General features: G+C 36.4%; 1 protein-coding gene across 3 annotated transcripts in view; it reads left to right on the forward strand.

The window, feature by feature from the left end:
- STRN (striatin) overlaps positions 1 to 12,386 on the forward strand; it is a 111,561-nt gene extending 99,175 nt beyond the window's left edge. For all 3 annotated transcript variants that reach the window (XM_027113387.1, XM_027113389.1, XM_027113388.1), the window contains 3 exons: positions 5,168 to 5,275; positions 6,369 to 6,455; positions 6,543 to 12,386. In XM_027113387.1, coding sequence (XP_026969188.1) covers positions 5,168 to 5,275; positions 6,369 to 6,455; positions 6,543 to 6,712 — 365 coding nt within the window. In that variant the 3' untranslated portion in view covers positions 6,713 to 12,386. The remainder of the gene's footprint in view (positions 1 to 5,167; positions 5,276 to 6,368; positions 6,456 to 6,542) is intronic.
- The last annotated feature ends 438 nt before the right edge of the window (positions 12,387 to 12,824 follow it).

Here is a 12,824-nt window from a genome sequence, read left to right on the forward strand (position 1 = left end):
TACTCCATTTATAGTTATTATAAAATATTGGCTGTATTCCTCATGTTGTACAATATATCCTTGTAGCTTATTTTATTTTTATTTTTTTAAAATATCTAAATACTTTTTTTTAATTTTTATTGGAGTATAATTGCTTCACAATACCGTGTTAGTTTCTGTTGCACAACAAAGTGAATCAGCCATATGCATACACGTGTCCTCATATCCCCTCCCTCTTGAGCCTCCCTCCCATCCTCCCTATCCCACCCCTCTAGGTCATCGCAAAGCACCGACCTCTAGACACAAGACAATCAGAGCTCCAGCTCCATTTCTCTGATTCATCTGGCTGCCTTCCTCCTTTATGTGCTGGCTTTTTCCTCAGCCTAACTTGCCCCGTGGTCACAACATGGCTGCCAGCATACCTGGAACAACCTGCTCCCTTGTTTATTTCCAACAAGAGAGGCGACCTCACCCTGAAAAACATACGATTAAAGTTTTTCCTTCCTGTCTGTCTGATACATCTTGGGACACAGCCCACCCTTGAATAGTCACGATCAACTGGAGAGAGCCCTGGGATGATGGGCTCAAGCCTGCGGTCCTGAAGCAGTCACCAGCAAGGGGGACTACACACACACACACACACACACACACACACACACACACACACACACACACACACACACACACACACACACCCCACACACACCCCCACACACACACACCACACACACACCACACACACACCACACACACCACACACACACACACCACACACACACCACACACACACCACACACACACACACACACACACACACACACACACACACACACAAAACCATCCTTGGCATAGACTTGGAATTGGGATCCTCCCCAGGAGCTGGGGATAGACCAGCTTCCTTTGAGCCCTCTGGCTACATTTATTCCATTTACCAAGTTGGGTTGTGTTATAAAGGAGGAAGCAGGGAAGCAGGTGCTCTGCTTAGGCAACCAAGAGTGTCCGGTCCAGATAGCTTGACTCAGGGCACATCTTCAAGGAGCCTGGTGCATCCTTAGGAGCCAACACGTGGAGAAAAGGCAAAAGTTCCCCTGCCTCCCTTGCCTGTTTGGCTTGCACTTTTCTTTTGGTGTTTCTTTGAGATAAAAGAAAGAAAGAATTGGAAAAAGAAGGGAAATAGAAAGAAAAACTACTGTCCTCTCTGGCTTTCTCTCTCTCCCTCTCCCCACCCCCTCCACTACACAGAATCCTGGGGATTGTAATAGTGACCACTGATGTCATGGCAACAGGAAATGCAGTGTTATGGGCTGAGCCCAGAGGAATATTATCTGTATAAAGTTTTTTTTTTTTTCAGTGACTGTGAACTTCTTTTTTGTATTTTTTATTTTTTTAACATCTTTATTAGAGTATAATTGCTTTACAATGGTGTGTTAGATTCTGCTGTATCGAAAAGTGAATCAGCTATATGTATACATACATCCCCATATCCCCTCCCTCTTGTGTCTCCCTTCCACCCTCCCTATCCCCCCCACCAGGTGGTCACAAAGCACCGAGCTGATCTCCCTGTGCTATGCGGCTGCTTCCCACTAGCTATTTTATGTTTGGTAGTGTATATATGTCCATGCCACTCTCTCACTTTGTCCCAGCTTACCCTTCCCCCTCCCCGTGTCCTCAAGTCCATTCTCTAGTAGGTCTGCGTCTTTATTCCTGTCCTGCCCCTAGGTTCTTCATGACCAGTTTTTTTTTAAGAATCCATACATATGTGTTAGCATACAGTATTTGTTTTTCTCTTTCTGACTTACTTCACTCTGTATGACAGACTCTAGGTCCATCCACCTCACTACAAATAACTCAGTTTCGTTTCTTTTTATGGCTGAGTAATATTCCATTGTATATACGTGCCACATCTTCTTTTTCCATTCACCTGTTGATGGACACTTAGGTTGCTTCCATGTCCTGGCTATTGTAAATAGAGCTGCAGTAAACATTGTGGTACCTGACACTTTTTGAGTTATGGTTTTCTCAGGGTATATGCCCAGTAGTGGGATTGCTGGGTCGTATGGTAGTTCTATTTTTAGTTTTTTAAGGAACCTCCATACTGTTCTCCATAGTGGCTGTATCAATTTACATTCCCACCAACAGTGCAAGAGGGTTCCCTTTTCTGCACACCCTCTCCAGCATTTATTGTCTGTAGATTTTTTGATGATGGCCGTTCTGACCAGTGTGAGGTGATACCTCATTGTAGTTTTGATTTGCATTTCTCTAATGATTAGTGATGTTGAGCATCTTTTCATGTGTTTGTTGGCAATCTGTATAGATCCTCTGCCCTCCCAATGGTTCCCCAATTTCTCCCTTCGGCATGGGTTCCCTTCCCCTCCCCCATCCATCCCTCAGGGGTGCCAGTCCCGTCCCGCCTCCACTTCTCCGCCCCCTTCACTCCCCACCACGCCCCACATCCTACCCGGTCGCTGGGGGTTTCTCCCGTCCCCTTAGGTGTCCGTGGTCCCCCACCACTGCCTGGTAGGTGCCCTAGTTGTGAGGAGATGCAAGTTCCGCGTCCTCCTAGTACGCCGTCTTGACTTCGCCCTCTCTTAGTAAATTTAAAATCATGCTTAGATATATGACCTAAAGCTACTGTAATAAAATAAAAAGCCAATATGAAATTAAGAAGGATGTTAACATTTTTCAAATTACCTTCAGAGAGTATGGTCAATTCTTTGAACGTCCTCAACGTAAATGTTGATTTTAATGACTGCTACAAATTAATAAGGTCTCAAGTCAGTGAGTGAGATGGATAAGCTAAACTAGGCAATTCCATTTCTCCCTCACAATGTATAACTGTAAAGTCATATGACTTTTTGCCTGATACTAGAAGCATTTTCTGAAGAAGAATGCCGAGAACGTTTTGAGCAAAGGCAGCATTCTTGGAATAAGTGATAACTATTTCGAGTTATAATAATATGTCCTGACATTTCCTAAGTTATCAGTTTGATTACTTTAGAGTTATATAAAGCAAATTTCTTTCTTTCTACTGTGACTCCCTTAGCTGTTTATATTTGACTATGTTATTGTATTCTGGAATTTAGCAGGTGTTTTTTTAAATTAAAGTTCAGACCAAACATGTTTTAAGGTAAAAGTAAATTTCATATAGTTTAAAAGGATGAAAGATGTTTGTTGTTAGAATCAGAATAAATTACCTTTCTTCTTATTGATGGCAGTGGTGATTTGACTATGATTAAGTTAAAGGTAGTTGAAGCAGGTAATTGGGTACTTGTGAACCCATTGGAAAGGTAAACTATTTTTAGATCATAAGCTGAATATAAATATTTGGAGGATTCTTTTAGACTCTTTGTTAGAATGATGGCTAGTAGGCCTTCAGTTTATTTCTAGTGTTCTTTGTATTTTGCTTACTTTTACTTGTCTGATTTACCATCACCTGGAGAAATTTCCTTAAAAAGTATTACTAAATAAGAATTTTCTTTTGCCTGATTTCTATCATGCTTCTTTTCTAGATCTCAAAGTAATTGAAGCTATCCTCAGAAACTTCTCTCCCAAAATATATCGGATACTTTACTTAAAGTATTTGTATTTTGTTGTTATTCTCCTGCTAGACCTTACAGTAGATATTGGTCAGTGGTGTGTTATCTCTGGAGGAAAAAATATCCATAGGCTGAATTTTTAATCTAAACTCTTTGTTTAGGACCATTTAAAATGAATATAACTGACCCAGAGCTTACTCCACATGGTCAAGTGACTTTTTGTTGTGCACTTAGATAACAGGCTGGGTGGCCGCCTGCCATTAGCATTGGAAAAAGACTACCTTCAGCTTTTAAGATGTCATATTTCTAGGTACCACATGAAAATCCAATAGAGTAGACTAATATTGGAGCTATTTTTAGCTATGCATCACTGTATTTTCTATTATGAGTGTAACTTCATGATACCTATTCAAAGAAGAGTTTCAAAAACAGTACAAGAATTCTTGGTTAACCTTCACCCAGATTCACCAGTTTTTAACATTTTGCCATATTTGTCACATTTACTTTATCATTCTCTGTGTGTAATTTAAAATTCTGAGCCATTTAAGAGACGTTATATACCTATTATATACCTATACCCCTAGATCCTTTAGCATGTAATTCCTATGAATAAGGACATTCTCTGACAGCACATTACATTATCAAAATCGGGAAATTTGACATTGACACATGCTGTTATTGTTTACACTCAAATTTGCCAGTTGTCCCAATGATATAATAATTAGTTTTTAACTTTGACATATCTTAAATTAGTGTTATCTTTGTGTAGATTTTCCCTTTTTTTCTTGTAAAAAGTATTGTAACAAAAATCACTAATTAAACTTAAGTTCTTAATAATTGATTTCCACTTCATAAAAGGCTGTCAGGAGGAACTTGTGATAGTTTAGGTAGCGATTTTGGCAGTTGCCTGATTTGCATGAGTCATCTAGTTGGGATAGAGGTAGAAATTAGAATAGGTACTAGCTTTGTTACCATGATTTTGGGGAAGTCACCGATGTTTTCTGGACCTTGGTTCATTCACTGTGTTAATGAACCTAATGACATGTGGCCTGCCTGTCTCATTGTGTGTATAATTAAGATCTCTTTGAACACAATTAAATAGTGTGCAAAAAAATACTATTAGGATGCTATTTTCAGATTCCAAACATGGTAGACTGTTAAATGACCATTTCTATTATGAGAAAGAGAAGACTAAAGAGTTAAAAATTCTCTTTGTCATGTTTATCTTTAGATGATAACCATGTGATAAAGAGCTCTGTATCTAGAATGAGCTGAGATTTAAGTTTGGGAATTATCTACATGAAGTAATGATGGAATTTTATTAAAGTAGCAAAAGTATCATAGAACACTGTAGGATGAGAAATGTCAGTGGCTCTGGGCTAAGCTCTAGGTGGCATCCATTGATAGCAGGTGGTGGAAAAGGAAATTCTAATTCCCAGGTACTTCTAGATTTGTCAGTAGAGTGTTGCTCAGGTGATTCTCATTTCCTAACATCGCAATTATGAACACAATTGCAGAATAAATGAACTAAAGACAAGTTAAAGTCATATCATTTACTTTTCCAATCTCTTAGGTGACTATTCAGTTCTCTTTTGTGTGAAGAAATAGTAGCTTTGACAAATTTGTATTGCTCTTTAATTTTTTCTTTTTAGCAGCCACCTCTTCCTGCCAAATAAATAGAGTCATCAGTCATCCCACTCTTCCCATCAGCATCACTGCTCATGAAGACAGGCATATCAAATTCTATGATAACAATACAGGTAAGAATTTATTTAAATTGATTATTGTTAAAGCAAAAAAAAAAAAAAAAAAAATCCCAGCTGTAATTTTGGTGTCTGTCAGTGGCTTTATAGTCAGCGAATAGGCACTGAAACACAAATCCTCTCCCAGATCAGTTTCTTTTTACTCCATCTAAATCTGCTAAGAACTAGTCTTCACGATAGCATATAGAATCATCTTGGTTTATTTAATAGTAAATAGGTGTTATATTTTGGCCCTAGAGCCAAGGTTATTACTAGGAACACAATGAAAAATTCATTCAGATACCAATAAAATGATCTCTTGTTTTGAATATATTGTGGAAAAGTAGAAATTTACTGGAAGTAGAGGCATATGATCATTACAGATGGCAAACCCCTGAGTCATTTCATTTATTTTATTTGTTTTTCCATGGACTAAATTTTTTCTGTATTATAATACTGATTATTTGGTCCTGACTGATTTGCACTGAGGTATGGAGGCTTTCCCTTTTTATTAGCTTATATTTCACTAGTCTAAAGGAAATGCATGAAGAGCTGGTTGGGAGAACAACTCACTGTATTAGCAGCCATATTTACCTGAGTATCTGCTACTGGCCTTGTAAATGTGTTGACTTTTGCTAACTTTGCTTAGCTGCAAGTGATGAATAATTTAACATTTCTAATCTCTTTCTATGTACTGTTTCCACCAAAATTGTGGCCAGGTTTTCTCTCTGTTACTTTGTCTTTGTCTCAGTATTTTCTTCTGCTTCCACAAAACAGATAATTTGCCTGTAGCTAAAGGATGCAAAGTCAGTGATGAATAATGTCTGAGTTTTAGTTAATGAACATGGCTTAAAGGAATATTTGTGTACAAATTAATGACTTCCAATTTGTGAAAGACAAAAATATAATCTGAAATTTGAGCTTTTGTTTCTCATTATCATCATGGCCAGAGCAGGGAGGGAGACATGTGTTGTTTTCGCAGTTGGAAAAGCTATTGATGTAGAGACTACACAGAGAGGGGTGACTGGCAAAGCCAGTACAGCGAGGTAGCTGGCTTGTATTCAGGATAAGGTAAACTATTACTAAAGAGTAACAATCTCTTTTTCCAAAGGCAAACTGATCCACTCGATGGTAGCCCACCTAGAAGCTGTTACAAGTTTAGCAGTTGATCCAAATGGCCTGTACTTAATGTCTGGCAGTAAGTACAACTATGGATTATTTATTTATTCTTACCATTTTTATATTTAATGTAATTTTTCTCTTAATTTCTTTTCTTTTGATATAGGTCATGACTGTTCAATACGTTTATGGAACCTAGAAAGTAAGACGTGTATCCAAGAGTTCACAGCTCATCGGAAAAAGTTTGAAGAATCAATTCATGATGTAGCTTTCCACCCATCCAAATGCTATATAGCCAGTGCTGGGGCTGATGCACTGGCTAAAGTCTTTGTATGACACAATGCATCATCTTCACCTTCTAGCTCTTTATAAATAATCAACTGCACAAAAGAGATACAGAAGACCGGGGCAAGAGTCAACCCATCCAGCCCTTTTGTTCTGCTGAAGGAGCACAGAGAACATTTGTTAAAGTATAGTTTTGCAATTCGTTTTCTAAAACTAAGGTTTGTTCAGGTTGCTGCAAGCTCAGCTGAATCTGTGAGCCTGAAAACTTTAAAATTTTTCCCAAAATAGGAGCTTTTATTTCTGAGGTTGTTCTAATTCGCTAGGCAGGCCTGAGCGAAGAACATAGGTTTAACTTGCCCCTATTGAGTAAATAGGGCACATTATAAGGGATAATTAAAAAGGTTGATGGCTGGGAATGAGTAGAGGAAGAGTGGAAATTTAGACCTAGTTCTCCCCTGAGAAATCTTGTTAAACATATTAGGTAGTCAAAACAGTAATCTTTATCATATCTGCTGTACTAACCCCTATGTGCATAATGACCAGGCAGTGTTAAAATGCATTTTTAATTTAGCTCTCCTTTCAACTGTTCTCATGAAGCACCTGGGAAAACATTTTACCTATTAGAGGGAAAAAAAGAAATGCAATAACATGTTAAATATATTATTATTCAGAAATGCTAAACAAATATTTAGTTTTTAAGCAGATTTCTATATTGTATTACATTTTTGAAAATAGATTTGGTACCATTCTAAAGTTTAGCTGTCAAAAACACTCATTATGAAGAATAGTTGATAGAGTCTGCTTTTACTAAAAGATTTAACTTATTCAGGTTTAAGATTCTGTTTATTTTTAATGGCAAGCAGGTCATATCTTTATAATAATTTCTGTTAATTTTAAAATTCATTTTATTCATGTGATGTTTATAGTACCAGAGTGATTATTTCCTATCAATGAAATCTTACCTTTCAGTGGTTGAAAAGCTGGAAGTTATTTGCAAGTACTTATTTATCAAAACCCACATAACCATGCTTCAGATGATCTCTACTGTTTCTTCTTTGTCTCTTACATTCAAATTATCTGACACCTACCAAAAATAGTTAATAATTATTATGTTTTAATAGTCCAAAGGATATGGTTAACCTCAGGCAGCTGCTTTTGCAGAAGTACTAAATAAAGCAAATGTTTTTTGCCCCAGGAATTCCCTTATTAATATCTCCAAGAAGAAGAACCTCTTGGAAATCTGGATGGAATAGTTTGATGTATAATATTGGTTAAAGCGTTCTTTCTTTCTTTCCCTCTCCCTACCCACCTCCAGTGTCTAATTGGAATACACAGCATGTTTTAGTAGGCAGTGAATCAATACTGTTTCTGGGGAAAACCATTCTTGAAGGACCAGGGTTCCCTAAGCGCACCTTACCTATGACCCACATATGGTCAACTCTTGGGATTTCCATGACCCCACTGTCTGGACCCAGTATATAGACCTCATCCCTACAACTGTCTCACCTCTCCTCACACTCTTTCTTATTTGCCCAAAATGTCAGAGACCAATCTGGAAATTAGAAATAAGTTACTAATACCCAAATTTTCAGCAAAATGTATTTTTAATAGGCTCTCAGACTTAAAAAAAGTCCATATCCATAAATATTTAACCTTTTAATATAATTCCTACATTCCTATGCCCATGTATTTCATTAGCATAACAATGGCACTTCTGATAATATGTACATCTACTACTCCCTGAAGAAGTATTATCACGATAGTGTCAATCAACAGCTTTTCTTTAAAATTTCTGCTTATCTGCCTCTGGAATTCTGTAGTATACAGGCAAGTTTTCTTTAAAGACCTGTGTTAAATTTGCCTAATTGATATACAGATATGCTTTAATATTTTGACACAGCTACCTTGTCATTTCATCTGTGCTTTGGTTCACAGTGGGCTCAAGGGACTCCTTTGTGTATTCAAATGATTTGACCTGGATATGAGCTACCAGTTAAATGTTTATATTCCCATGCAGGTATAGAATTCCACATTGTGTTTGGCGAATTCCTCTTTTGATTGTTCACAAAGTAAATAAATGATGTTGCTGACCTAACATTTGTAGAAGGATACTGGAAAATTCCAGTCAGGTGCTCTTAATTGGCAGATTTGTGATGGATGACTACAGGCTATTGTTCTACCAATTATTGCTTTAATTACTTTCCAAGGTCCGCAGTGCCTGCTTTCCTTCTGTCACTGGAATTCTCAAAACCAAGCCACTCTCTTCACCTGCGTTTTATGCCGCATGGTTGAAATGCATTTTTCTGTTAGTAAGTAGAAAACAACCATGAGATATGTAGACCGTAGTGCAAATGATGGAACTGTTGAAAGTTCCTTAGAAAGCCAGTGCTGTGCTCTTGGAGATTGTACCCAAAAACAGAGATTCTTCTCCACTAGCACTGTTATGATCTCAGTGTAAAATGAGGCAAAGCTGTCTTCCAACCAGATAGAAGCATATATATGTGTCTGAATTTTCCCTCAGTTTATCAAAAATTCAATGAAAATTGACAAAATGAACAAATTCCAGATTTGAACAGTCACTGAAATGCTGTCATAGTGCTTCATTTGTAAATATTTTGTATGAAATGTATTGGAATAGTATGGAAATCAGCAGGAGATGTGGGTCCCTGCCTTATCTTCACATGCTATGGATACATCTCTGGGAGCTTGCAGCACCCTTCTCAAAACTCAGCTGTCATATGGAGCTCATTTGCTACTTGAACCATAGACAGGTATTTAACATAAGTGATATAATGACCTTCAGTATTTTTCTATTGAACAAGTTTAGCAATTTTTGCCATTAAACAGATAATTAGTTATGCAAAGTATTTAGCTTTTATAATCATTTTAGTTATGACTAAAAGGGGGGGAATTGAGCTGCATCACTGATAACGAACTTTGTGAGAAATTTTTTGTTTATCTGACTTTCATTCCTTCAGTATTCTTGCTATAAATTTCTTTGGGAGATAATGATGAAGATTTATTTGAAAATGTCTAAAATGTATGTATATTTTATAAATATATATTATATATATTGTAGGAATATATATAATATATATAGACTATATATATATATATATATATATATAAAAAACCATAGGTGCATTTTACTGTTTTGTATGTTCATTTTTGGAGGTAGTGTACACAGCAGGTAATGACGAGTATGATGAGTGTTGTGCTGTTTGCTTTTGCAGTATAATATATAGTTCTAAATGTTTAAATTACTGTATATACTATATTCATTATAGGCTAGCATGCTTGTTTTAAAGACTGTCATTCTAGTTTATTAAAATCTGAATGTAAGAAAACCTGACTATTCAAATGTGAATTGAAAAGTATTCCATTCTCAGTACTGAACTATTTCCATTGAACATTCAGGATTTTTGACAAAACAGATATCATCAAGAAGGCAATAGCTAGAGAAAGAGAGGTGCCTTTAAAAAAAAAAAAATACAAATGCAGCCTTACAGTGAGGATGAGGATTGAGTTTCTTTGTGGGGGAAGGGGTATGAGAGCGAGAGAGAGGGAGAGAGAGAGAGAGTGTGTGTGTGTGTGTGTGTGTGTGTGTGAGTGTTTGCCAATCTGTGAAGGTCCTGATTTGTGACCATCAATGTCTTTTTAATGTATCTGTTCAACTTCTAGGACTTCAGGGGACATTTCATGCGCTGTCTTCGTGCTCTTCTGAGCACCATAAGTACTTTCCAAGAATTTTGAATGTGAATTCCTAGAAATTTCAGTAGAGAAGAAAATGGCTCTTCTTTCATTGTAAGTCAAGTTCAGGTAGTAGGAGAAATTATTGGTTCACCAAAATTATGGGATCTCATGAACGTTGGCTAAGTAAATGTAATTTTTAAAGGCTCACTTTTTTAGCACTTCATATATTTCCCCTTTACACAAGAGCATGTCATGATTCTTATGTGATGAAGATTCAACTAGTAAAAATCATTTTTAATGATTTTTAAACACCTGAACTAGTTAAAATTCCACCTAAGAATAGTATTTAAATGGCATCTTTCATATCTACCTCTTTGTCATTGCTGCCATTTTTGACTCAAGCAAATCTTTATGACATCTAAAATAATGGTTGGATGCAATTTAAAAATCTGTGTTGGTGCTTTTCTCAGGCTTTGTCATTTAAGTTATATTGAACAAAGATGTCACAAATCAGATTGAAAGGCTTAGAATTAATTTTGATTTTCTTTTGAAAGAACTGCTTAAAATTTATCGTCAATGTTGATAGTGAGTTGGAGATAGTCTCTGGTTAGTATATGTCTGTGTGATGCTTTCAGCCAAGAGCCAAACTGTTACTGATTTACATGGGAAAAGAGCTCTTAAGTATAATTTTCTTCAGCTTACTTTATTCTTTGAAAGCTATTTCAAGGCTATTAAGTACCTAATCATTAATTTTATTTACTCAGAAGTTGCCTCTGTTACTGTGTTGTTTAGTTATTTATATAATTGCATTATTTTGTTTAACACTGGGATTCAGGTTGTACAAAAGTAGTAGCTGACAGAAATTGTATGTATATTTTTCTGAAACGTATCAATTCCTTCAGTTCATTTTAGAAGAAGGTCCAGAAAACTAACATATCTGTGTTTAAAAAACAAAGGACAGATCAGGTCCTTGGTAGATGATTTGAATCATTCTACTTTTGCCACTGAAAGTTTTTTAATTGGCTATGTATCCATCATCCAACTGGATCTCAGTGTCATTGTAAAGGATGCCGGGTTCACAGAGTATTAAACAGATTGCATCTTTTTTTTTTAATCCAAAAAAAAAAAAAAGCGAATATAAAGCCAAACAGAGATCTCTTGATCCCACTTATTTATTCTAGGAGTATTCCTGAAGTGGTGCTTAAGGGTCAGAATTTTCTGGATCTTTGCTAGCCAAGCTTTAGATTTGATTTAACTGGGACCACATGCCTGTCATCCCTTGGATGCAAATTAGAAAGTTCATTTTAATTTATATTAACTGTAATGTCTGCCTGGGTTTTTAACAGGCTGTGAACCAGTGAGTGCCTTGTTAACGTAGAATGATTTTTCCCTGGTTGTGTGTTAGCTCCTCTCTGAAAATGTCTTAGAGAATGGTATTTTAGTTGACTTGTAGAGAGCTGCTAAATTTGGTGTCATCAGCAATCAGAAAGCCTTCAGTCTACCACATTACCACCCTTCGTACTTTCTTTTCATTGTTTGGCTGAAGTTTGCCTCTTGTGAGAAACAAATACAACCCCCTTCTCCACACAGCTTTTTTCCAATCCAGATTAAGAGGTATCCCCTATACCTATCCCAACTATATGATCTAATACCTGTTTTTAGGAGGAACCACTTCTGGTTTTGTAATCCAGAAGGATTACAAATCCTGTAATCTACTGGTTATTTTATGTCTTCTCCACTTCAGTTTACTAGAGCTAACCTCAGGGCATCATCAGTTCAGATTCATCAATAACTCCTTTTCTCCACACCCCTTCACCCCTCCAACTGGTGATCCCTGGGCCAGATTGTTTGATCTTCAGGTATTTTAAAATTTAGGTGTAATATCAATTAATGTAAATTAATCCAAATGCTAATTTTTGTGGTGCAAGAAGTTTCTTTTGTAAATTCAGGGTATGGATAAGCTAATTAAGATATCCTTTTTTGGTGGCTCTAAGTGTATTATTTGTTTTTAAATAAAGTGTACAAATATAGATAATGTGCTATAGGTGTCTCATGAATTGAAATATTTGTCAGATTTGGAATCTAGTGGGTTTGCAGTTAAAATACTTTAATACAACCTGATTTTGTTTTGGGGGTTAGGTAGTAAAGGGGTGCAGAGAAATAAAAGTGTATTAGACAAAGTAGATGTGAATCCAAAGTAATGAACCGATCTTAATTATTGATTGTAAGGAAGGTGGAGAAATTTATCATTATAGAGAGTTTGGGGCTTTGTAAAACCAGTAAAATTAAAATACCCCACACGATTGGATCATGATGCTTTCAGGGACATGTATATTTTTTCTCAAGTGTTCAGTTACATAATTTAAAAAATTACACATACACATATAAATTTAATGTGCTTTTATTTTTTCTTTGTTTGGCTACTTAACAGGCAAGCATAAGCCTCTACCCCTTGCTCCTTCAGATCAAC

The sequence above is a fragment of the Aethalodelphis obliquidens genome, unplaced genomic scaffold (assembly GCF_003676395.1).
Source record: "Aethalodelphis obliquidens isolate GAN/ISIS:26980383/991018 unplaced genomic scaffold, ASM367639v1 scaffold12, whole genome shotgun sequence".
In the NCBI taxonomy this organism is placed as follows: Eukaryota; Metazoa; Chordata; class Mammalia; order Artiodactyla; family Delphinidae; genus Aethalodelphis; species Aethalodelphis obliquidens.